We start from the raw sequence: 25396 nt of genomic DNA, 5'->3' as shown, positions 1-25396 counted from the left end.
GGTGGTGGCACACGCCTTTAATCCCATAGATCTCTGTGTGTTCAGGGATACAGCCAGCATTGGAGACATATGCCTTTAAGACCTAGGGGGCTGTACATTCAGACAGTGACGAGGCAGTCACGTGTTTGGGTTTATAACCAATGAGAAGGCAGAACAATAATACTATAAAAAAGACGTACAGACAGGAAGTAGCCCTCTTTCGGGAAGCTGGGACACCGCAGGCGGAAGGGTGAGATTTTAGCTCTGAGCTCTGACCTCTCGGCTTTCTCTTTTATATTGTTTCTGTGTTTCTTATTTAATAAGACGGTTGGTTACGTCAATACTCCCTCCTCAGTGGTTTAAACACAGGCCATGACCTCAACTGACTGTTCCCTTGGACAATGCACAGCAAAAGAGAGAACATAAACGCTCTCAGGGAAGGGAAGGATGAGTGGTGTAAGTCCTGGGCTCTCCTCTCTAGAAGGCCAAAACTCTCAACAGAAACTTTGGACCTGAGCGAGGTTATAGTGGCTCTCGTGTAGTGGGTAACTGGTATTTTATACACATACATACTCACAAGATATAATTTAACATCACGGAGTATAAGGTTCAAATAAAAGACTTTCAGTCTCAAGAGGCCGAAGCAGGTGGATCGCTGACAGTTCAAAGCCATCCTGCTCTACGAAAGAGTTCTGGACTAGGACTCTATAGTGAGACCTTGTCTCAAAACAAACTGCTAGGGTTCATGAATAATTTAAAGCAGGTCATTTAAGTATAATGACCCACGGACATACTTCCGTAACTTACTGCGATCCAAACTGACTTCCAATGCATGCACTTCACCGTGGACCCCCACAGATGCCAGCTGCAGAGCCCCTCAATAACAAATGAAGGAGAACGTGTCCCTCGATATCCCTGTGAAGAAGGTAAGGTCGAGCCTCTGCCTAAGGATTTTCCCTCACAGTTTAACGTAATTTCATAGCAGTGGGGAAAGGGTAGCGCTTGGCCTGTTTCTAATCTAACCCAGAACGATGGCAGTCCTCTCCTCAGAGGCCTAGAGCAGCCTCCCGGCAAGGTCACCCCACCCAAACCTATTTTAGCAACAAAAAGACAGAGCAGGAAAGGGGACTCCAAAGGTTCTGCTTTCAAATGTGTCTGGAAAAGGAACATAAGCTCCAACTTTTGGGGAAAAGAATTATATACTTACAAACTGTAGCTTTCCATAGCATAACGCATACCTGTTTTCCTGAAAGATAAGCTATTTGAGGCAGTTTCAAAACGTTCATGGTATTTTACCTTTCTTATTTGGAGAAAAAATATAAGGTCAAAAAACCCCAACACAAGACAAATATGTAGTAGAATTCTTACATTTTTATTCATCTTTGTTTTGAATGTTCAAAAATTAATGACTTTTGGCCTATACGTTAAACAGAAATGTAACACATGGAAGGCACTCAAATTACTATTTTTTTTATTCCACTAGTCAGGGGCCACCCTGATCCAGTGAATTGGTCAGAGTGACAAAACACATGGTCTAGAAAGAACCTAGAAGGGCTCGAGGAGAGAGGACGTGATGTTTAAGAGCATTCGCTGCTCTTCCCGAGCACCCAAGTGTGATCCCGGCTCTCATCCGGCGCTCACAAATGCCTGGAACTCCAAGGGCCCAATGCTCTAAAGGCCAGCACCCAAATACACGTGAGATGCACTCACACAGACTCATTCACACACACACACAGAGTATTTTTAAAAATAAATCTTTAAAAAAGGCTATTGAGGGCAAGATGCTGGCCCACAGTGACAATGGAGACTTCCCACAGGTCACACACAGTGCCCCAGGCATGGGTCTCTGCAGCTCCATCCATAAAGACAAGAGATAGACCTCCTCTCTGCCTCTACTCTGAACTTTCTGGTGCTTTTTAGTACTTTTACATCTCTTCAAATTTCAAAATACAATAGCTTACATTCCAATTTGGCAAGAGACGATAACAATCCTAGCTAATGCATTCATTCACCCCTTATTCAATCCCATTTCCCTTAAGAAATCCCTCTACTTTATAACAGACTTACTTGCAAAGGCAAAGTCTTAGAAACAACAACCAATTTCCCTATTCTTTTTAAACAATTACTAAAGAGAGGCAAGGTACATGAACAGCTCTGTAAGGAAAATCCTAGGTAACAATGTGTATACCAAAACACGATTTTCCTTTTCTTTATTTTTTAGTTTGTTGGTTTGAAACAACTAACAGACTAGTTGTTTGAGCCCGGCCAGCCTCAAACTATGTAGCCAACTCTGGCCTTGAACTTCTGACCTTCTGCCCCTGTCTCCCACGCTAAGGTGACAGGAATGTGTCACCACACCCAGCAAGAACACTCGGTGTCCAGTCCACCCATATGAGGCAAGGGGAAGGGGCTAAATGAAGTGTACTCCATTAACGGTTCACTTCTAATCACTACTTCACCAATTAGGAAACTGTTGGGACCTTTAGTCGTAAGTGTGAGATGACGGGGCAAGGTGAGCTCAACTGAGCAAGGAGCCTTGACAGAAACTGACAGACAGGAGCAACGACTGTAAACGCAGCGGTGGCAGCAGCCGGGCCATCACACCGCAGGGTCCCAGTGACTCTCCAAAATTCAATCTCATGACTCAAAGACTGATGGGAAATGCCTGTAATAAAATACCTTATGGTATTCATACCACTGACAGGCACATGCTTACCTCAATCTTATACTGATGGTGGAACAGTAAGCATGATACAGAAAGTAACGTTTTCACAGTAAGATTGAGAGACAAGTCCTTCCATTTTTTCTGGGTAGGATCTGCAAACAGAGTCAAGGCACAGTGTGTGCATTTAGTTAAGTATAACTTGGGTTCTTGAACACCTCCGTGCGGCCCACAGAGGCGCAGGTGTGGGTAGCCGAGCAGAAGCCTCTGCACAGCGCCGTGGATCTACTGATGTCAACGGGCTCAAGTCCGCCCGCAAGTGGGCAGGGTATAAACACCTGCCCAGGAGGAAATGACACACGGTACCACGAAGGACACGCAAACACTTCTTTTTATTACACACTCAATTTAAAAATACAAATCTCATTAAAAATGTTTATCAAACATCATATATATATATATATGTATGTATATGTATACGCACTGCCGAACGCCCCTGGATTGCGACAGTGCGTACAGCCACTAAGGTGGCTCAGAATCAGAGCGGAGCAGCACAATGTTGCTGACACTGAATTCAAAAGTCGAACGCGGTACAATTTGGCAGCTGGGAAGTAGTGACCTGCACAGGGCATCTGCAGAGGTAAAATCGTAAGGAACTAACGGAATCATGCAGAGACTCCTTCGCTGAGTGTTAATAAGTCCATCTCCCTCGTCCGCTTAAACACCATTGTAACAGAAATTAAAGTGCACGAGACCACCAGAATACTTGGCTTGGTTGTACCTAACACCCACCACAGCCATGGGGGCTGCCGGGCTGCAGGCTTCCATTTTCTACCTGCTTCCAGAGGCTTTAGAAGTTCATTCTGGATGTGGCTAAGGGAAGGGAGGCCAACATTTTCTAAATTGCACCAAATGGCCTTACTATAAAAACATGGAAGATTTTTTTTTAAAATGCTAATGGGGGGTGGGCTAGATTCAAAGGAAGTGTCCACATCTACTTTACCCTAGCAATAAAATTAGAATTAGGATCTAGTTTTGCCTCTGGAAAATGTTTCCTAAACTCTTCAAATGCACAGCCATCCATGTGCAGAAAGCGCCACAGCGGCGGCGGCGCCCTCCTGCTGACACTGTGCGTCAGCTGCACCAGGCAGGGACGCCTGCCCTCCGGCAGCCTCGATAAACCCAGGCAGCAGCGTGTTCACACTTGCCACAGGGCTACTAATAAACTGCAAATATGATCCGGAGAAGAGGTCGCCACCGTCAAGGACGAAGGAAATCTAGTCTATAAAAGTGCTCCCTTTACTTCTCAAGCCCAACAGCTTAATTTGGGGTCAAACAAGATTGTACAGCTGGGCCACCAGTTCTAAGCAAGCTGATGGTGCCATATATACATACTCACTGACCTATGTATAAATTTCCATCCTGATTCAAACTATGCACTAACACAACTCATGTACAGGAAACAGTTCATCAGTCTTATTTACAAACACAATGAGCGACAAAGGTGGGGGCAATTTCAAACGGCAGGCACTGCAGTTTGTAGTTCACTAAAAGATGAGACACACTCACATAATTAAAACACCAAATGAACCAAACTGGGAAGAAATACCTACCAAATATACCTGGCGGCCACTGGTCCTAAGAGGCAAATAAATGGGATGGTCGTGATTCCATTTGATCACTAGCTTTCTTAATGGCTTACCAACATGGGGTCTACTTAGAGTGCTACCTAAAAGACACATTCTCTCGTGACTGGATGAAGAGATCAGCTGCTGAATACATTTTCTGGGCTCCCATGGCACATCACACGTGGTAACACTAACAAGGTGGATTTGGACAACACTTAAACTGTGATTACGAGTGTTTAATGGAGTATTTTCCTTTCTGTAGCTGTGAAATGTAAAGCTTGGATTTGCTTCCGTCCGGCCTCTTAAACCAAACTTCATCGTGGTTAATTGTTGTGATCACAGCACTAAAAAAGAAAATAATTAAATAAATGCATTACAATGTGGTTCATTTCATTCATTTGAGTATTATGGGGTTTGTTTCTCTTTTCTTTAAAGACATGCCTGGAGCTATAGAGCTATCTCCCAGGCTGGCCGCGAGCTTGCGTTTCTTCTGCCTGGGCCTGGCTGTTACTATAAAAACACGGCTCCACGCTCTACAAGCTGCGACAGCTCACTAGTTCAGGTACAGAACTAACCTTTGCCAGACACTGCACTGCCAGCAGGGCACGGAGTAGAAAAGAGCCCGACAACCACCAACCCCGAGTCTGGGGTACAACTCACGTTCTGAATGAACTGATAAGCTCCTACGGGACATCTTGACCAGCAGTAGACTGTACATACAACAGTAGCTCCGTGAGCTAAAAACCGAAGCTAAGAAGTTCTTAGTCAGGTTGCACTGTCAAAACATTACAGCACAACTCTTCGTGTGTGTGTGTGTGTGTGTGTGTGTGTGTGTGTGTGTGTGTGTGTGTGTGTGTGTAAGGACACTGGTGCACAGGAACCCACCGTGCTGTCAATCACATGAAAGCAGAGTACACACAATCGCATGCAGCGCCTAACACTTGACAAAGACGAGTCACACTCTGTTACTGCATCAACCTTTTCCCCAGTGCTGAAGATCCTCGCCTGGACCTTGTGCAGGGGAGGCAAGCACTCCACCACTGAGCTACACCCTCAGCCCTCTGTCATAATTTTATCACATATTCCTTCCCAATTATTTCTTAAATCAAATAAAAACGGCTGCTGTAAAGCATCTTACAACTCAGGTTTACCCCATCTCTTGGCTGCATCAAGTGGCTGCATTATGTGACTGGCCTATACTATCTAAGTGTTTAAGTGTGCTCTATGGTGCTTGTACACCTGCTGAAATGCCCTGTGGCACATGTTCTTTCGTTAAGTGAGTCACTGGCTGTTCTAAAGCACATCATTCCTTACCCCATCCTTATCCCCATCCTCCAGGACAGTGGACCTAAAGCCATCATTCAGGTAGCATTAGAGCCTCCACTACTGTCAACAGGAAATCTTTTCCCTGCTAATCTCTCAATTTCCAGTGTTAGACTATCTGCTGGACTGATTCTTTTCAACACTGCTAATCTTTACATAGAAAAGAGATTTAAAATCTATTTCCAAAAGATTTATCTCTTCCACTGCTATCTCTTTTTAATCACTGTAATGCTAAGTAGTAGTAAAATGTCTCAAAACCAATAAAACAAGAGAATCCTGGAATATCAAATAAAATGACATTATAATAGTTAAATGAGGAAAATTGTTATGCATGTTCTTGAAATCCAAAAATGTACATATGAAATCATAATCCAATTAAGCTTTCAAAATAAGAAATCAAACTAAACTCAAATGTTCTTATCTAGAAAAGAGTGTTTCTTACTTAGAAAGCTGATACTCTGAGAATTTAACCCTAAAGGATGAAAGCAATAATTCATTAACATTTTCAAAAAGACCACAGCAAGATAACTTATAGGCTGCATGAATAATATAAATTTTAAATCTAAATTAACACTTAAAAAGTAATTTCTATTTGCCAAGTTATACTTTAATTACAAAGTTCTCTTTTTTAATGTTTTATTTCTGGTTTTGTTTGTTTGTTTTATGTACATGAATATTTTAGCTACACAGTGCACAAACTGTTTGCAGTGCTCACAGGGGCCAGAAGAGGGCGCTTGATTCCTTGTAGCTGGAGCTAACTGACAGCTGAGCTGCTGGGAACCAAGGGTCCTCTAAGAGAGCAGCTCCCTCTCTCTCATCAGCTGAACCATCTCTCCAGCCCCACTAGGTATTCTTAAAGTTTTCTTGATTTTCCACTTCTTTCCTGCCTTAATTAACACTTTTTGTCTGAAATAGTTTTCTGTGTCCCAAGGTTACCCTCCAACTCTATGTAGCTAAGTGCAAGCAAAGATTCTTGTGCTCACAGATAATATCTAGGGAAAACAGGAATGTTAAACACACAGTTTTCCACCCAGAAGGCTGGGAGTGGAGGTGGCTAATAGACTAGGTGATCCTTGGGTATCTGTATGGCCAGCAGGCTCCCCCACACAGGACCAGAGATGGCCAATAGTCTAGATGACCTCTGTGCTATCTGTATGACCAAGACCACAGCGATCTTCCCCTAGGCCCTTAAGATAACATACATAGTCTCTCTTTAGAACCCACCTTCATGGAAGAAGTAACATGTACTTTGAGAAGGTCTCCATGTAATTATGTGTCCTTGCGCACAAAGGACTGTGTTACACCAGGAAACCTTTTCCAAACGTACTGTATTTAAATTGCCTAAAATTAAAGACTCTAGAAGTTTGAACCAACACTGGCTACTGAGTCATGTTGAACTAGATTTTGTCTTGCCTCACATGGATTGTTACTCAGCCAGCCCTGGTATTTTCAGAGACCCCAGCTAAGGTTGGCCTTGAACTCCTGATCTTCCTGTCTGCATCTCCCCAGTGCTGAGATAATAGGTTCTCCACCTGCCCAGTTCATGTAGCACTGGGGACTGGAACCAGAGCTGTGTGTAATCAGCAAGCACGCTAACAACTAAGTTGCATTGCTGGCTGGTATGGTTGTTTAATCCAGAAAACTGAAGTGGGACCAAAAGAATTCAGAATTAATAGGCCCACCAAAAATTCTTAATCATCAGGTTTGAAAGTTACTGTATGAGGATCATAACAATTAATCACACTGTAAGAATTAACAAACAGGATAACTTCATGGACAAATAATTCCAAGCACATCCACTATGCTAGTGCTGTGTTCAACTCTAATATGAAGTCTAGTATATAAGTACTAATTGTGCACACGGCTGGATCTGACTCAAGGAAAAAGGACCCAGGGGAGCTAAGGATACATGACAACCCCCCCCAAGAGGCTACAAACGGTGGCTGACAACAGGTGTACACAGCAATTCTCAGCAACAGTGAAGTGACAGGAAGCTTCTTACCTTGTAGGACATTCATCTTTTTTATCAATGCAGATTGTCTGGCCACGTATATACCATTCACCATCATAATACAGTCTTCCCTCTTCAGATCTAGCACTGTGCAGATGTTTTTCCAGTTTCACAGGTGCTAAAGGGATCAGTTAAATAACTCATGTTAGAAAGACACTGTCCAAACTTTAAAAGACAACACTAATCCACGTACATATGTGCGTGTAAAAAACATTGGAAACGTTCTTCCATGGGGAATCTACAATGTAAAACAAGAGTTTCTCTTCCTTTAGCATCACTGTCTAATATGAACAAAGGTGGATGGCTAAGAAGAAGAAGGGGGAAGAGGAAGCAGGCACGTGAAGACTAACTACCAGCACCAGTTTTAAGAACTCCTGGAAAACATGAATTGTCTTATTTCCAGTTTTGAAAATTACTTTTCAAATTTCCTCCCCTAGAAGGCATATCATACTTGGAAAGAAGCAAAACCTAATGTATAATGACAGGTCCCCAGAATTTGTAATGATCCTAAGCAGAACTTGCATTTTCAACCCTCAGAAATGGTTTGGCATTGGTACATAAAGTTGTTCCTATGGAAACAGGTCAGAACCACATCATCATGTCCCAGCTGCACCCTCATCACTCCGCTGTCAGCTCTCAGAGAATCACCATCTTCGCATGGATTCATAAAGACCATCATCATCTGTACTAACTTACTTAGTGACAGACACAGTACTAAAGGAGCCTCCACATGTCTCCTTCCCCACTGTCCCTTCAAGAACCTCAGTCTCTGGTATACAGGGGAGACACTCCTAAGAAATTTAGTACACAGCTCCAGAGAACCTGGACTTCCTGGGACCAATTCATGAGTTCCAAAAATTTCACCTAAAGAAGTAATGGGCCAATTAAAAAAAAAAAAAAAAAAAAAAAAAAAAAGACTTGGTAAATGGATCTTGAATTACAGATCTAATATCAGTAAGAATGATATGGCTTAACAGTGAAAGAAGAAACACACAGCATTGGAAACTTTCAAACTTTACATGAACCAGGAGACTCCAGAGTTCCTAGTAATATCAGTCACAGAGTTTGCTGATTAGTGGAACCAGTGATGTGTAGCTCCTCAATACATGGGGCATTTAACCACCTGATTCAACAGCTCTCCACAGAGAGGATGTCACAACTTATGACTTACGTTCTGTTTTAACTCGGTGTGGACCCAATGTAGCCATTGCCTTAGGAAAAAGAGGGGGAGAGGGAGAAATCTGAGTTCAGACCGAAAATGCATTTTGCTATCTATAATATATACAACATTCTTGATTGGTTCAACAATAAAATAAAACATAAACATTAGCTGATCTCAGTTTCTTCTGGTGCTGGGGGAGAACCCCAGGCATCGTACATGCTAGGCAAGCACCCTAGGCAAGCACGCTAGAACTGAGGTGCGCCCAGCCTCCAGGCTGATGTCTAAAGCCACAGAGAACACCTTCTCCCATGGGTATTACTATTAACAGATGAAAACTTTTCTCTGGATGATTTATAAAAATGGAAATTTTTAATAAGGAAAGCAAGCCTCAAGTCAGGCCTGGTGGCACAGGCTTGTAATCCAGATCCCAAGAAGGCCAAGGTAGGAGACTCACACGTTCAAAGACTTTGAGGGCTACAAGTGAATTCTAGGGCAGTCTGAGCAAAATAAAAAGTAAAAATGGTAATAAAGAATAAGTACAAAGATGGCAAGATAGATAGCTCCATTCTTAAACAAGTATCTGGGTCCATTCATGCCTTGATAGTTGTTAACAGAATAGAAGACACTCGAAGTTCAATTTATTCATTCAACAAGTATTTACTGAGTGCCTTCTATTGGGCAGAAACAGACAAATCTCTGAGCTCAAATACTCTAGAGCAAAGTAAACATGTAAATTCATATTCTTTTATAAATTACTAATCACTGTATTACTGGGAAAAAAATACAAATCACAGACATGTCTCCAATTCTAAAAATACTCTACAGCCCACTGCGAAGCAGAGCATATTGACACCAACTCTATTTTCCGATGCTGATGAACAAACTCTTCAAAGGTAGACCACAAAGGATCCTCCCGCTGAGGCACCATTTGTTAACCATACCTTCCTGATCGTCGTCCAGTCCTCAAGGATATCAAGATCCTGCAGCATATACACGATATACGGACGTTGAGAGGTCAAGGTCAACTCAGCAGGGAAGAGATCACACACTTTGGAGCGCAATGTGGTGCACACATCTGTGACTCCAGGACTCAGGGAACCGAAGCAAGAGGACTATGGGTTCAAGGCCAGCCCGGGCTACATCCAAGACCTGGTCTCAAAAACAACAAAAAGCACCGGGGAAAACTAATCAACTGTATCATAAACATCTGTTCCCCCTCAGTCCTGTGGCCTGGCCACTTTCAGTTTTCAGGGCTGAGTCCTCTTGTCCCCGCCTCTAAGGCAGCTTCAGTCACTCTGAGTCAGCGTGTGCTTACTCCCGGACAGTCCAAGTGAGACTGGTGTGTGCGATCGGCGTGTGAGATGGGCGTGTGAGATGGGTGTGTGAGATGGGCGTGTGCCGAAGCGAGGGAGGTAGCAAGGGAGGCAGCACCGGGTGAGACCCCAGAGAACATGGGAAAGGATATCAGAAACAACTACGGGCTTCTTTTTGTCGGGGCTGAAAGGATCCTTCCTCTTTTTCCTGGACTGCAGCTCATCATTCCATAGCTCTGCAAGCAAATCAAAGTGTGAGCTGATTTCCGGTGGCCACAGAAGAAGGAGCAGCACCCAAGTTTACTGCTTATTTACATACAAGAGAACTAGACACAGAGGTAGTTTGTTTTCACTGCTTTACATTTATTTATTTCTTCACTATGTGTGCTGTGTGTGTGCGCGCGCGCACGCTTGCACATCACAGCACACACGTGGAAGTCAGAGGGCGATTGTGAGAGTGGGTTCTCTTTCCACCACAGGGTGCTGGGGATCAAACTCTGGCGGCCAGCCTTCGGGACAAGCCCCTTCCCCCGCTGAACCACCTCGCCAGCCCTGAGGAGGCTGTTCTTTTCCAAACGGGGACATGGATTTAGAAGAACTAAGCAACGGTCCACAGCTCACTCACAAGCAAAGGAACACCCACACTGATCTCATCAAATCTGCCTCAACTGTAGCAGAGAAGCAAGTGCAAGCCACAAAAGCGGACTGAAGGCCAACCCAGTCAAACTCCATTAGTCCTGTCCCGTCCTGAAATGGCCTCATTCCCTCCTGACCTGATCTAATAATCAGGGAGTGCTTCCTTTCTCCGCCCTGGACCAGTTATCCACTGTCGTCAGGACAGGCCACGGTAGCTCCTGTCAGACTTCTGTCCCTTTTCCTTCGCTGTCCTTCCTACATCTCTGCAGACAACCTCAGCCTGATCATTCTTTAGAAGTCTCCTTCCCTTCCCCTCCGGCTAGGACACTGGATTTCCAGGGGGACACCGCCGTCACGCATCACGCAGCGGCCCTGACCTGAGGTGATGTCGATGCTGTGCCTGTCCTCCTCAAGCCTTCTTATCTTCTCCTCAAGCTCACTCTGGACTGTATCATACAACAAAAGCTTTTCACTCTGCAAAGAAAGACGATAGACACTTACATGAAAAGAAAGAAAACCCAGTTCATCTTAACTATAATACCAAATGACTTGGAGTCCTTTAGCACGTGCTGGTGGGCTGGCTTTTTGTTGGATCTTAACGATTTCTATCCCCGCAGTTCTGAGGACTAAGCAAGGGTGTGTGCGTGCTAGGTAAGTGCTCTGCCACGGAGCGACGTCCTCAGCCCCACAATTTAAATCTTATAAAGAAGAAATGTTCAACATATAAAAGAAATAAAACCAGGGAACAGTTATGAAAAACAGGTTTAACTAAGTAAAATAACATCCCGTTTAAGAATTGGAGTCAGAGAGACGGCTCAAGGCACTGGCTGCTCTTGCAGAGGACTGGGGTTCAGTTCCCAGCACCTATGTGGTGGCTCACAACCATCTGTAACTCTAGTTCCAGGGAGTTTGATGCCCTCTTCTGACTTCCATGGGCATGAACACACACATACACACATACATAACACACACAGGAATAAAAAAAATAAAATTTTAAAAATTAAATAAAATAGATCATATGGATTTTTACTGTCTCTATATCATATTAAATACAGCAGTATATGACAAGAAAAATATTTAGGTAAAAATGTTACTGTCATTTAAAGTAACTCAAAAAGTAATACATTTCAGTTAGATTTCAGTTAGAATATACATAAGCAATAGACTTAAGAGAAAATGGACATGTTAACTGAATTATAAAATTATAGATTAATTATGTCATACTCACTTGCTAAAACAAACAAGATAGTGAAAGACCCTAACCCTTCAGGTTTACACCCCCAAGCCCCAGGAAATGAGAAACTAAAAATCTAGTTCCAAGGGCAACCTGACTCAATCATTACTCAACCATGCCTGCCACAATGTAACAATGTAAAGAGATTTCTGTTAAGAGATGTGCTCAACTGTGACTGGGATAGTTGCAAGTGTTCCAGGAAGGACCACTGTGACCTGTGTGTAAACTCCACTCCTGCCCTGATACCCCCTTGAGGTTTTGGGAAGAATGTACATGCGGACGTGACTGTACCCACTCTGTGATCAGACCATGATCTTGTGAAACAAAATTGTATGGGAATTGTAATCTTATGGCTTTTGTGGGTTTTTCCTTTAAAAGTACCTATGTGTCTACAGTACGATGCGACTCTTGCTCTCTGGAGCAGAGTTTGCCCGACTGTACAGCCGCATCAATAAACCTCTTGCTGTTGCATCAACTGGATCGCAGTCTGGGTTCTTGGAGCGCCCCCTCGAGAAGGTAGTACCCTGGATCTGGGGTCTATCAATAGGAGAGATCACTTACCTAGCATATTAAAGGCTTTATGTTCAATCCTTAGCACCACAAGAAAATAAAAATATGAATAAAACAGACAAAAAAAACAAAATAAATAAATATATAGATAGACAAATAAAATAAACCACTGGGGCCTTAGAGAGGTGGCTCAGCAATTAAGAGCACTGACTGTTCTTTCAGAAGACCCAAGTTCAACTCCCAGCACCCGCATAGCAACTCACAACCATTTGTTTGTAACAACTCCACTTCCAGGGACCCAGCCCTCCTTCTTCCTCCTCAGGCCCCAGGTATGCAGATGGTACACATGCAGGCAAAATATCCACATGCATAAAAATAAATATGTAATTTTAAATAATAGTAAAACAAATAAAAGAAAAATAGTTTTACCAGCTTAGATTAGAACCCAGGCTACAAGGTCAGGTTCATTGGTTTTGATTGTATGCCACTACACTCTTTTTTATAAAAGCCATAAAATGCACATAAATATAATACAAAGGCCCTTTTCATAAAAAGCCTATAAGGCTAGGCATGGTAGAGAAGGTCTATAATCCCAGTTTCATGGATGGCGGAGGCAGTGGGATCCCAAGTTCAAGGGCTATCTGACTCCAGGCTGAACTCAAGGTCAGCATGGACAACTCAGTAAGAGTCTATCACAAACTAAAAGATGGCTGTAGGTCAGCGGTAGGCACTTGCCCAGTATACACAAGGCCCTAGGTTCAATCCCCAGTGTGAAGGTAGAGAGGGGACAAACCCCAACAGAGTCACAACCCACCGACCACAAGATTAGCTCAAGTAAATACTGGGAGATCATAGACAGACTGACTATGAAATCTACTGTAATAGACAGGCCTTCTTGTTGGGGAAGGTGGGGCAGGTCACATATAGGTAGCATGCCTATATGGCAATCATGAACTCTTCTGATAAAAATCTGAGATTTAATCTGCACATACCTGAAGGCTACCCTGTACAGTAGGGAAAAGACAGGAGTTAAAGAGACAGCAGTCTGTCCTGAACTTGCCATCTCTAATCTGAATTCAGAAGCTCAGGTGTGGTGAGTACCCTGATGGGGGAGTGAAAACTAAAGCAAAAAATGCCACATGAAAAATTATACCAGCGGATGCAGGAAAGGGGGCAAGAGAGGGTAGTGGGGTAGATAAAGGAAAAGTACATGATACAAATACATGAAATATCATAATGAAACCTATTGCTTTGTACACTAAAATAGTTAATAAGACACTACAGCCGGGGGTGGTGGCGCACGCCTTTAATCCCAGCACTCGGGAGGCAGAGGCAGGCGGATCTCTGTGAGTTCAAGGCCAGCCTGGTCTACAAAGCGAGTTCCATGACAGGCTCCAAAGCCACACAGAGAAACCCTGTCTCGAAAAACCAAAAAAAAAAAAACAAAAAACAAAAAACAAAACAAAACAAAGACACTACATATTAGGGCTAGGGATATGGCATTGTCAGTGAAGTGCTTGTCACCTAAGCACAAGGACCCCAGCACCCACTTACAAAGCCAGGTTTAGTAGCGCATTCCTCGTGGCAGTTTGAATGTCACTGGCCCCGTAAGCTCATAAGGAGTGGCACCATTAGAAGGTGTGGCTTTGGTAGCATAGGTGTGGCCTTGTTGGAAGAAGTGTGTCACTGTGGAGGCTGGCTTTGAGGTCATATATGTGCTCAAGTCATGCCCAGTGTCTCAGTTCACTTCCTGCTGCCTGCGCAAGGTATAGGACTCTCAGCTCCTTCTCCAGCACCATGTCTGCCTGCACATCACCAAGTCCCACCATGACGATAATGGACTGAACCTCTGAACTGTAAGCCATGTGGTCATGGTGTCTCTTCAAAGCAATAGAAACCCTAACTAAGACACTCCTGGAACTCCAGTGCTAGGGAGGGATACAGAGACAGGAGGATTACTGGCTTGCTGGCCAGGCAAACTACTCAACTTAGCAAATTCCGGGCTCAGTAAGTCTCCAAAACTAAAGTCGAGAAAAACTGAAGAAGACATCAATTGTCAATCTCTGGCCTCTACACCTGTAAGAACATACATTCACATGTAGCCATGCATGCACACAAACATGAACATACACATACATACACAAAATAAATATGTATTGGGATGAAAATAATTATCTCATTATATGCTGTTCTCAATACTTCCTTTTGCTTGTTCCTCTGATGTATGAAAAGTCTTCTGAAATATCCCAACTGGATCTGCATTGTGCTGCAGGAACTAAGAAGTTACAGAAAAGAGAAAAGGGAACTAGGCCTTCTCAAGACAGGCCTCACGGCAGCTGTCAGCAACAGATTCAGTTCCCCAGCAGAGACACGAAGAACTGAAGTGATAAGGCTTTTGCTTTTATGAATATGGTGGATTCTCTTTTGCTTTACACTAGTAAACTTGCTGTAAGTGAAGTAGAAATTCTCTAAGTGCACTAACCATTCCTCATGATTTGTTTTAAAAAATCCACCAAAAAGCCGGGCGGTGGTGGTGCACACCTTTAATCCCAGCACTCGGGAGGCAGAGGCAGGCGGATCTCTGTGAGTTTGAGGCCAGCCTGGGCTACCAAGTGAGTTCCAGGAAAGGTGCAAAGCTACACAGAGAAACCCTGTCTTGAAAAACCAAAAAAAAAAAAAAAAAAAAGAAAAAAGAAAAAGAAAAAAGAAAAAAAAAATTCCACCAAAAGAAACTGAAATGTTGACACTTTCAATACTTTTCTAAAAAATATTAGCTATATATTCTACAGTAGGTTGAGGGTGGGGCTAGGAATGTAGCCCAATTGGTAAAAGTATTAGTCTAGCATGCACAAGGCCCTGGGTTGTGTTCTTAGCACCTCATAAATCATACATGGTGTCACACACCTCTAATCCCAGCTCTAGGGAGTTCAAGGCCAGCCTGATCTACATAGTGAGTTCCAGGCCAGCCAAGACTACACACTAGGATCCTGTCTCAAAAATAAAAGACAAAAGCACAACACTGGATACATGGGACCCCGTTTGGGAAAAGAAATAAATTACAGAATGAAATGCCTTGAATCTATTCTCATTTCAGTCCCGCCCTGAATCAGCCACTTTTCTCAGTGCTGTGGCAACTATGTATCTGGTGAAAGCAACTCAGGAAAGACTAGTTCATTCTGGCTACAGTTTGAGGGAGCTGGGCACATTGCATCCAGTCAAGAAGCAGAGAAATGGTACTAGTGTCCAATCCGCTCCTCCTCACTGACTCCAGGGCTCCAGGCCATGGAACTGTTGTCCACATCGGGGGCCGTGGAACCGCTGTCCACATCGGGGGGCCGTGGAACCGCTGTCCACATCGGGGGCCGTGGAACCGCTGTCCACATCGGGGGCCGTGGAACCGCTGTCCACATCGGGGGCCGTGGAACCGCTGTCCACATCGGGGCCGTGGAACCGCTGTCCACATCGGGGGCCGTGGAACCGCTGTCCACATCGGGGGGCCGTGGAACCGCTGTCCACATCGGGGGGCCGTGGAACCGCTGTCCACATCGGGGGCCGTGGAACCGCTGTCCACATCGGGGGCCGTGGAACCGCTGTCCACATCGGGGGCCGTGGAACCGCTGTCCACATCGGGGTGGCTCTTCCCCTCGCTTGAACAGCCTCACAAACACGCACAGCGCTGTTTCTAAATCCAGGCAACCTGACAAGGAAGGTTAAGCTTCACACCTCCCTTCTGGAGAGACTTTTCTCCTTATTCTCCAACCCTGCAAGACCCTCAGAAGCCTCCCCACAGAAAGAGAAGAAACCATACTTGGGCAGCCAGAGTGCACCTGAAAAATAAGGCCACACAAAGTCTGTTTGCCTGCAGTGGTTTCTCTGTACAGTGGATGATCTTATCGGAACATTACTACTTACAAGGGATCCATCCCTCCGTCCTCACCCTTAGACTGAACCTATTCATTAGTCCTTCCCCAGGCTGGCATCCTCGCTATCATTAGGGCGGGTCTAAGGAATCCCACCATAATGACCCCAAAGTTCCATTTTTGTACTACCTTCCCACTGACCTGTGTTCAGAATAAACTTCCCTTTGGTAGTTTCTGGCCTTAAGCGCCTCACAGTTCTCAGCCTCCTTCAGGACTGGAGCCCCGGGAGATTTTGAAGGAGTAGCATTATCAGAGAGTGACACACCCTAGTGGCCAGGACTGGTGGTGCATGCCTGTGAGTCCAGGACTTAGGAGGTGGAGGCAGGAGGGTCAGGAGCTCAAGGCTAACATGGCTACATAAGTGACTTCAAGGCCAGCTAGGCTACATGAAACCTTGCCTCACTAATACCTCAGGCTCGCAAGGTGGCTCAACAGTTAGTTAAAGGCACAGGTGGGACAAGCCTAGCGACTTACAATTCCATCCCCAGAACCCACACAGAAGGAGGAAAGATGTGACTCTACAAAGTTGTTCTCTGACCTCCACATGCACACTGTGGCACATGCACCACACACGTCATAAACACACACACACACACACACACACACACACACACACACACACACACGCGCATACACACTAATATTAAAAAAAATAAAAAAAACAACTTAGAATAGTCCTTTAAACCTTAGGCCCTGGCTACAGGAAAATTCTAATAGTGAACTTTCAAATCAAACGCAAATCCAATGGCCATGGATGAATAGAAAAAGAAGTTTAACTCCATCTGCAGGGCTACAGTGGTACTTGGTATGCACAAGTTACTGCTGTCACCTCCAGAACCTCCCCCAAATTAACTAAGGAGTTCAGTTTATAAAATTAAATCTAAAAGAAATTAAAGATACAAAGTTTTCTCAGAACAGAATATTCTGTTTCCTAATTAAAAGGCTCCCCTGAAGCTGAGTAAAGTACTGGACTCCTACAACCTTTGTACTTGGAAGTCTGTCAGAAAGACGGCTACAAGTTCAAAGCCAGCCTTGGCTACACAGGAAGACCCCATATCAACAAGTCAGAGGTTCCGAGGATCCAGCACCATGAATGAAAGAGACCCATGCTTCACTGCTCCCCACCCCAAGGATGAGGAGGAAAACCCCGGACGTATTCAGGAAGAAGCACACAGGGCAGGAGCAAAAGCAGGCCTCCTCAGAAGCAGGAAGGAGCCGCAGTAAGGAGCCAGGCCTGGCACACACTCGGGAGACTAAGGGCGCTGAGGGTTAAGGACCAAGAGGGCAAGGCCAGCCCTGGGTCCACAGCAAGGACCCCATCTCAAAAAGAGAAAACACAACAACAACAACGGGGTGTGGCAGCACCCACCCTTCATCCCGCTCTAGGGAGGCGGAGCTCTGTGAGTTCGAGGCCAGCCTGGTTGCAGAGTGAGTTACAGGACTTCTAGGGCTACACAGAGAAAACCTGTCTCAAAAAAAACAAAAAGAAAGAAACCGTCCTGAGGTAACACGATACCACCTTCAGCTCTGTGTTCTCTACTGAGAGTCATGATGGTTTTGGATGGCAAAGATGTGGTAGGTTAAAACAGTTCCTTGATACTACTAACTTACAAATATAAACTAGTTTTTTCTCCTTGAATGTAGGCAGTAGTTAGCAACACTTTTTTTTTTTTTGAGACAAGGTTTCTCTGTGTAGTTTGGAGCCTATCCTTGGAACTTGCTCTGTAGACCAGGCTGGCTTCGAACTCATAGAGATCTGCCTGCCTCTCCCTTGGATTAAAGTGTGAGCCACTACGGCCTAGCTTTTTTTTTTTTTTTTTTTTTTTTTTTTTGGCTAGCAATACTTTTAATGAGCAAAATACAGCAGAAATCTAGGTCAAACAAAAGTAACTCTACCTTGTTGTCTTTGTCCAGTCGGTCTAGGAAGGCCCCGCCACAGGTCATGGGAAGAGCAAGGGCAGCAAAGCCATGGCAGCCACACCTTGCCAGCTCTGAGAGTGAAGCACAGCCTCCACCCTCAGCCACGCTCACAAAGCCCTGACCACCAAACTACAAAGGACGTTTTAAGCTACTAAGTTTTGGGGTAATTGATTATAAAGCAATACAGAGCCATCACAAGAGATCCCAACACTGCCTTCCCTACACCCTTTCTCCAGATGCCACTGAAAAACACTCTGCCAGCCTGAGAGGGAATGAGGTGAAGACAAACTGAGACAGGTGAAGGTGAAGAGACCCTTCACGAGGACAGAAATGCAGTCTGTCCCAGGAAGCACGGAGATGGACGGACGGACAGGACAAGTCGAATGAGACAGGATGCAGCAGAATGGAGGAGGAAAATGGAGGCAGGAGCTGGGACACTGCTCCCAGAGGACAGTGCCTCACTCACAGGCTGATGCATCTTCTAACACACTGGTCACAAAGGACACCAGCAGACCACAGTAAGACACCTTTAATGAAGAGGCTGCTCTGACGGTGGAGGGCATGACTTTAGCCCTAACCCAACTGAAAAAGGATCACAAGCTCAGGTTTACCTAGACTTCTCCCGAGTTTACAGACACTGAAGAGCGGTAGAGGAACACAGACAGGGACAGGCAGGGACAGCCAAGGCAGAAGGTGGCTTCTCGTCCCGCTGTGAGGGGAGACAGCAGGAAGGCACGGGGGCAGGTAAAACCAGATCACTGGGGAAGGGGATGTGCAGGAGCCCTGGGAAATACCGAAGCCGGCTCCATTTAGCCGACTCCCAGTCTTAGGACCCCTCCCATCACAAAGAACTAAAACAGATACTTTGTTATATTCCCGTGGCTTGGTCCGTCCCAGATGTTCAACTCTTTGTCAAAGAGATTAGTAAGCTCAGCCAACTCCCCCGACAACTATCAGCACCCCATTACAGAAACATGCACTTTCATTTGTTCACACAGGCTTTGGGGGAGGTCAATGGAACTGTAATTTTGACTTTATTTTTTAAAAGTAACAACTTCAGAAGATTTTTCACAAATCTGTAAGAATCTCTGGGGAGAACTGAAAAGCAAGCAGGTAAGTTAGCCTGATAGTATAACTTATTACAAATTCAAGGCCTACCTGGACTACCAAGTGAGTTCAAGGCCAGTCTGGCCAAAATGTATGCTGTGTGATGGGAGGGAGGGAGGGAGGGAGGGAAGGAGGGGGGGAGAGAGAGAGAGAGAGAGAGGCATATCTGAAGAGGCAAAAGCAGAAGGCTGAGGTGGGTGACTTGATTGCCACGAAGGCCATGATGATGTCTGGGCCTGGGCCGCTGCCAGGACCCTTGTCTGGGTTCACGGCGCTCGCTCGTCTGTGGCTCCTGACACCACCAAAAGCAGAGAGGACAGGGCTGTAGAGGGTTGGCCCGGCCCTCGCTGGCTGCAACACTAGGGAGAGCTGGTCTTGCCCCTCACGGGCTGAAGCACTCAGGAGAGAGGGTCCTACACCTCACCTGGGCAGCCGGATAGAGCTGACCCTGTTCGCGGGGGTGTAGTCAAGCTGTCCCTGAGGGCGTGAGATGGGACGAGCAGCGGCACCCCCTCTAGTCTGCCGTGTGGTGGTGTGGGTGAGGGAAAGATGCTCTCCTCCCCTCTCCACCTGCAGCAGGCGGGGGGATCTGACCCAAACCCTCACCAGCTGCAGCCCTCACTCAGGAGATGGAGCCCTGCGCCTTGCCTGGGGAGCCCAGTCAAGTTGAACCTGTGGACAGGGGCATAGCTGGTACCACCTCCCTCGTCTGTGGTGTGGTGAGGGGGGCGAGGGAAAGATGCCCTCCCTCCTTGCCCCTACTGCCTCCAGCTGGTGAGGGCACTGACCCTCCCCTCCACCAGCTCCAACACTCAGGAAAGCAGGCCCTGCACCTTGTCTGGACAGCAGAGTAGAGCTGCCCCTACTGACAGGGGTGTGGGTGAGCTTCCCAGCATGGGAGATCTGGCCCCGCCCCTCATCCGCCATACGGTGGTGTGGACTGGGGAGAGAGAAACTCACCCCACCCCACCCCACCCCCACTCTGCACCCCTCCACCCCCACCCTTCGCTGCCTATAGCAGGTGGGAGAGCTGGCCCTGAGGTCCTAAGAGCGGGAGAGCTGGTCCTGCCCCTCACCAGCTGCAGCACTCGGGAGAATGGCCCCTACACCTCCACTGGGCAACACAGTAGAGCTGGCCCTGAAGGTGTAGGTGTGGGAGAGCTGGCTGCAAGGGCTGAACTGGCCAGAGCAATGCTGGAGAGCTCCACCTGGTGGTGAGGACAAGGGAGAGCTGGCGGGCTGACCAACCCTGCACCTACCCAGGCCCAGAACCAGGCTTATGAGTTGGCCCACCGCAACATCCACACCATTTGTGATCTACTGGAGCACGTGAAGGGATCAGTCCTGCAGACCCAAAGCTGCAGGATCTCCACAACACAGGGCAACAACAGGACATCCAAGAGGAGTCCCAGTGAAGCCCAGCGTCGATAGTGAGCAGAAACCAGAGGCCTCAACCAGACCAGTGACTCTGCTGTGGACAATGCACGTAAAGACATATGGAGAAAAGGGTTTACTGCGTGACTCACTATATCATACTACAGCTTCCATGAGAAGATTTTCCTTTTCTTTTTCTCTTAAATTTTTAGTTTATTTTGGGGAAGAGGCTGCAAGGGCAGAGGGTAGATACAAAGGGACAGGAAATGAATGGGATGGAGATGCATGATGTGAAAGACACAAAGAATAAATAAAAGGAAAGTTAAAAAAATAATAATAGGAAGTAAGTAAAGGGCCAGGGACAGAGTCCAGGGTGGAGCTCCTGAACAGCACGTGCAAAGCCTGTGTTCAGTCTCAGTACTGAGGAAGAAAAACGCTAACCAACAGTAAACCAAGGGTTATTATTAGTTATTATTATTGCTATTCGTTCCCACCACAGAGACAAAAGTGATTGATGCAGGAGAAAAGTTTAGGTACACCGTAACTTTTTCCTCAGGTTTAATGTAAATTTTAATTGCAAAGTTTTTTAAAATCTAGTTAGTACCAACCTCTGCACAAACAGACATGGTATACACAGGCATTATCTGTCCTGTGTTTCAACAGCAGACCGTAACTCTAGCTCGTGAACAATACTTACAAGTAGGGAAAAAACAAAACCATGACACAATGTCATAAGAAGAAAGGAATGAAGAAGCTCACAGAATGCTTGCTTCTGCTAACAAAAAACTAACCACATCTAAATGACAGAAATAAGGCATAACTCCAGAGGCCGCATCTAAAAGTCACAAATAACAGCCACTGAGATGCAGTTTAAAATAAGACAGCACACACTTCTTTACACTGTAAGCCTATGCCTTCAGAAGGGTATGTGCACGTGACCTACAGGAAACACACCTTCAAAGAGTATTTAGAACCACAGCATGTGCATGAAACCCTGCTTATAATACATTAGAACACTAAAGAGTTGTTCAGAACCATCCAGCTATGTTAGAAAATATATACAAACATGCTCACTTATTAACAATGATTATCTCTGCATGGTAAATTGTAATTTCAGTTCCTTCTTTAGACTTAATTTTCAAATTTTAGTAATAGACATTTACTAAGCTTATAAATCAAAAGCAAACTTTATTTTTAGCCTGTATATGTCTATATGCGCTCGTGTGCGTGCGTGTGTGTGTGTGTGTGTGTGTGTGTGTGCAGATGAGTGCATGTGCACACGTGTATTTTGCATGTGGAGACCAGAGGTCAAAATCAGGCATCTTCGATCACTTCCACCTTGGTTTTTGAGGCAGGCTCTCTCACTGAACCTGGAGTCACCGACTGGGCTGTACTACAAGGTCAGCAAGCTTCAGGGATGTCTCTATCCTCTCTGCCCGGGGCTGAGGTTACAGCTACTCACTGCCACACACCAGGCTTTTACACATGTTCTGGGGATCCACACTCAGGTTCTTGTTGACCAAAAGACATCAGAACCTTGAAGAATTCTCATCAATCTTCTCAAAAACCTGAAGCTGGACTGACTCTGAAGGCCTCTGAGTCCTGGCTCCCACCTGCTACTAAATCAATCAATCAATACATCAATGTGTGTGTGTGTGTGTGTGTGTGTGTGTGTGTGTGTGTGTGTGTTTCAGGGACAGTCTCATGTAGCCCATGCTGGTCCTTAGTCCTCCCCCTCCCCCTCCCCCTCCCAAGTGCTGGGTTCCAGGCACATGCTACCTCCATACCCAGTTTTATGAGTCGCTGAGGATGAACCTGAGGGCTCTGTGCGTGTGTGTGGCAAGCACTCTGCTAACTGAGCTCTATCCCTAGCCACTGCTGTCCAATCTTGATAGTCACTGCAAGCCTTGTAGTGAGGCTCAAAGAGCTGGCCTAAATAAAGCTTCCCCAGCCTTCTTCAAGTGGGACACTAGTACTCTACACTTCAATCTCCTAATTTGACACATCCTCTCTGCTGCCTCTATCCCTCAGCAAAGTAGCAGTACACTCTCTGCATGTGTACCCGTATGCACGCGTCTAGTCTCAAAGCCAGGCTGCTCCTCCCTACCTGCTGCTACTCAAGCAGACAGAGACACGTGGAACCGTGTCTTCCGCCTTTCTCCTTCTCTTGACTCTCACTTACTTCTCTGTAAGTCAAATATAAGAACTACAAAATAAGCAGACAAAAAGCCCTGACTGATGAAGTTTAGACTGAATGGCAAGGTACATGAATAATGAGAAAGAACAAAGGATACCAATTCTGGTTTTGCTGATCATTAATTATGTGAGCCTGAGTAAATCACTCAACCTCTCAGTTTCATTGACCCCATTTCACATGCTTAAAATAATTCCTATGGCATAATGCTATAATAAGGACTAAAATGAAAATTAAATATTAAAGACAAGGCATTCAAAGTATAAGTCACTGGGCTAGAGATGGCTCACTGCTATCTCTAGAGCACTCACAGCTCTTGGAGGGACCCTGGCTTTGGCTCCAGCACCCACATAGCAGCTCACCGCCATCTGCAACTCCAGTTCCAGGCAATCTGATGCCCTCTTCTGGTCTCCACATGCACTGCACACACACACAGTACATATACAAACACACAGGCAAAACCACCTACACACACACACACACACACACACACACACACACACACACAAAATAAATCTTTAAAACAAAAAAGAAGGAACAAATCAGAAAGAGCCAGGCACAGTGGCACAAGCAGAGGTAGACACAGAAAAGAAAACACACTGGTATTAAACAACCACTCTAAATATCAGTGAACCAAAGTTACCAGTTAAAACACAGACAAAGTGGCTGGAGAGGTGGCTCGGTGGTTAAGAGCACTTACTGCTCTTGCAGAGAACTGGGGTTCGGTTCCAGCACCTGCACCAGGCAGTTCATAATGCCTGTCATTCCAGTTCCACTCTGTGGGCACGGGCATGGCCATGGTGTACACACACACACACACACACACACACACACACACACACACACACACGCAGGCACTCATACATATAGATAAAAGTAAAATAAATCTGGGGGCTGGGGAGATGGCTCAGAGGTTAAGAGCACTGGCTGTTCTTCCAGAGGTCCTGAGTTCAATTCCCAGCAACCACATGGTGGCTCACAACCATCTGAAATGAGATCTGGCTCCCTCTTCTGGCCTGCAGGGATACATGCAGACACAACACTGTATACATAATAAATAAGTAAATCTTTTTTAAAAAAGTAAAATAAATCTAAAAATAAAAAAACAGATAAAGTTTGAATAAAAGGCATATGCGATTTGAAAAGCAATACAGAATAATACAAAGTCAAAAGAAAAAAAAAAGCTTAGAAAAAAAATTCAATCCAGGCAGTGGTGGCTCACGCCTTTAATCCCAACACTAAGGAGGCAGAGGCAGGCGGATCTATATGACTTTAAGGCCAGGGCTATACAAAGAAATCCTGTCTAAAAAAAAAAAGAGGGATTGGAGAGATGGCTCAGTGGTTAAGAGCACTGGTTGCTCTTCCAGAGGATCCAAGTTCAATTCAACACCCCACATGGCAGTCAAAACTGCCTGTAACTCCAGTTTTAGGGGATCTGACACCTTCGCACAGACACACATGCAGGTAAAACACCAATGTATATAAAATATAAATAAATAATAAGATAAAAAATAAAGAAATTAAAAATTTAGCAGCCAACTCCCCCAGGCCAAATCAAACTAGGATGGCTGTTACTCAGACAAATTAGATCTCAAGATCAAAATCATTATTGCAGAGATAGAAAAAGGTTAAAAATTAAAGTTATTAAAATGTATAAAAATTATAAGATGTGTGTGACTAAGTAAAAACTTATAGAGATATAAGGAGATATTAGAAATCTTTAATCTCATTAAAAGCTGTGCATAATGAATGGCACATTCCTGTCCCCTAGCACGTGGGAGGTGAAGGCAAGATCTCTGTGAGTTTGAAGCCAGCCTGTCCACATAAGTTCCAGGCTAGCCAAGGCTACATACATAGTGAGACTGTTTTGAGGAAGAGGAAGAGGGGAAAAAAGGGGAGAGGAGATGGGAGAGGGGAAGGGATGGGAGGAGAGGGGAGGAAACACTGATTTTTAAATCCACTGACACTAGCCAACAATAACAACATCTAGCAGGGTGTAGTGGTGAGCACATGGAATCACAACACTTGGAAGGCAGAGGCAGGGAAACCTGGAGTTCATGGTCATCTCTGGCTACACAGTGAATAGGGGGACTGTCTGAAAAGCCAAAAAGGAAAACAATATACTATGTCAAAGACGTAAATGTACACCACCCACATTCACTGCAGAGTTATTCACAATATCCACTCTACGGAATAATCAACCTAACTGACCACCCCCAGACGAATGAATAAAGAAAATGTGATACATAGAAAATAGACATATAATAATGGTGGAACATTATTTAGCCTTTACAAAGAACAAAATCCTGTTATTTGTGACATGGATGAACCTTATTCTAAGTAAAACAAACCAGACAGAGAGAGACAAGTGCTGTGGTATCTTACTTATATGTAGACTCGGAAGAAAGAGCGCAGCAAACTCA

At 45.1% G+C, this 25396-nt stretch overlaps 1 protein-coding gene across 1 annotated transcript in view; it reads right to left on the bottom strand.

The window, feature by feature from the left end:
- Positions 1-3014: 3014 nt before the first annotated feature.
- Positions 3015-25396, bottom strand: part of Brms1l (BRMS1 like transcriptional repressor) — a 39910-nt gene continuing 17528 nt past the window's right edge. Inside the window, exons 5-10 of the mRNA XM_028869743.2 lie at positions 11092-11188; positions 10231-10314; positions 9707-9771; positions 8775-8814; positions 7595-7721; positions 3015-4613 (exon numbers count right to left, since the gene is read on the bottom strand). Coding sequence (XP_028725576.1) covers positions 4496-4613; positions 7595-7721; positions 8775-8814; positions 9707-9771; positions 10231-10314; positions 11092-11188 — 531 coding nt within the window. The 3' untranslated portion in view covers positions 3015-4495. The remainder of the gene's footprint in view (positions 4614-7594; positions 7722-8774; positions 8815-9706; positions 9772-10230; positions 10315-11091; positions 11189-25396) is intronic.

Source organism: Peromyscus leucopus, chromosome 14 (genome assembly GCF_004664715.2).
Source record: "Peromyscus leucopus breed LL Stock chromosome 14, UCI_PerLeu_2.1, whole genome shotgun sequence".
Taxonomy (NCBI): Eukaryota; Metazoa; Chordata; class Mammalia; order Rodentia; family Cricetidae; genus Peromyscus; species Peromyscus leucopus.
The sequence above is the reverse complement of the archived record's forward strand: the minus strand, read 5'-3'. Positions and strand labels throughout refer to the sequence as shown.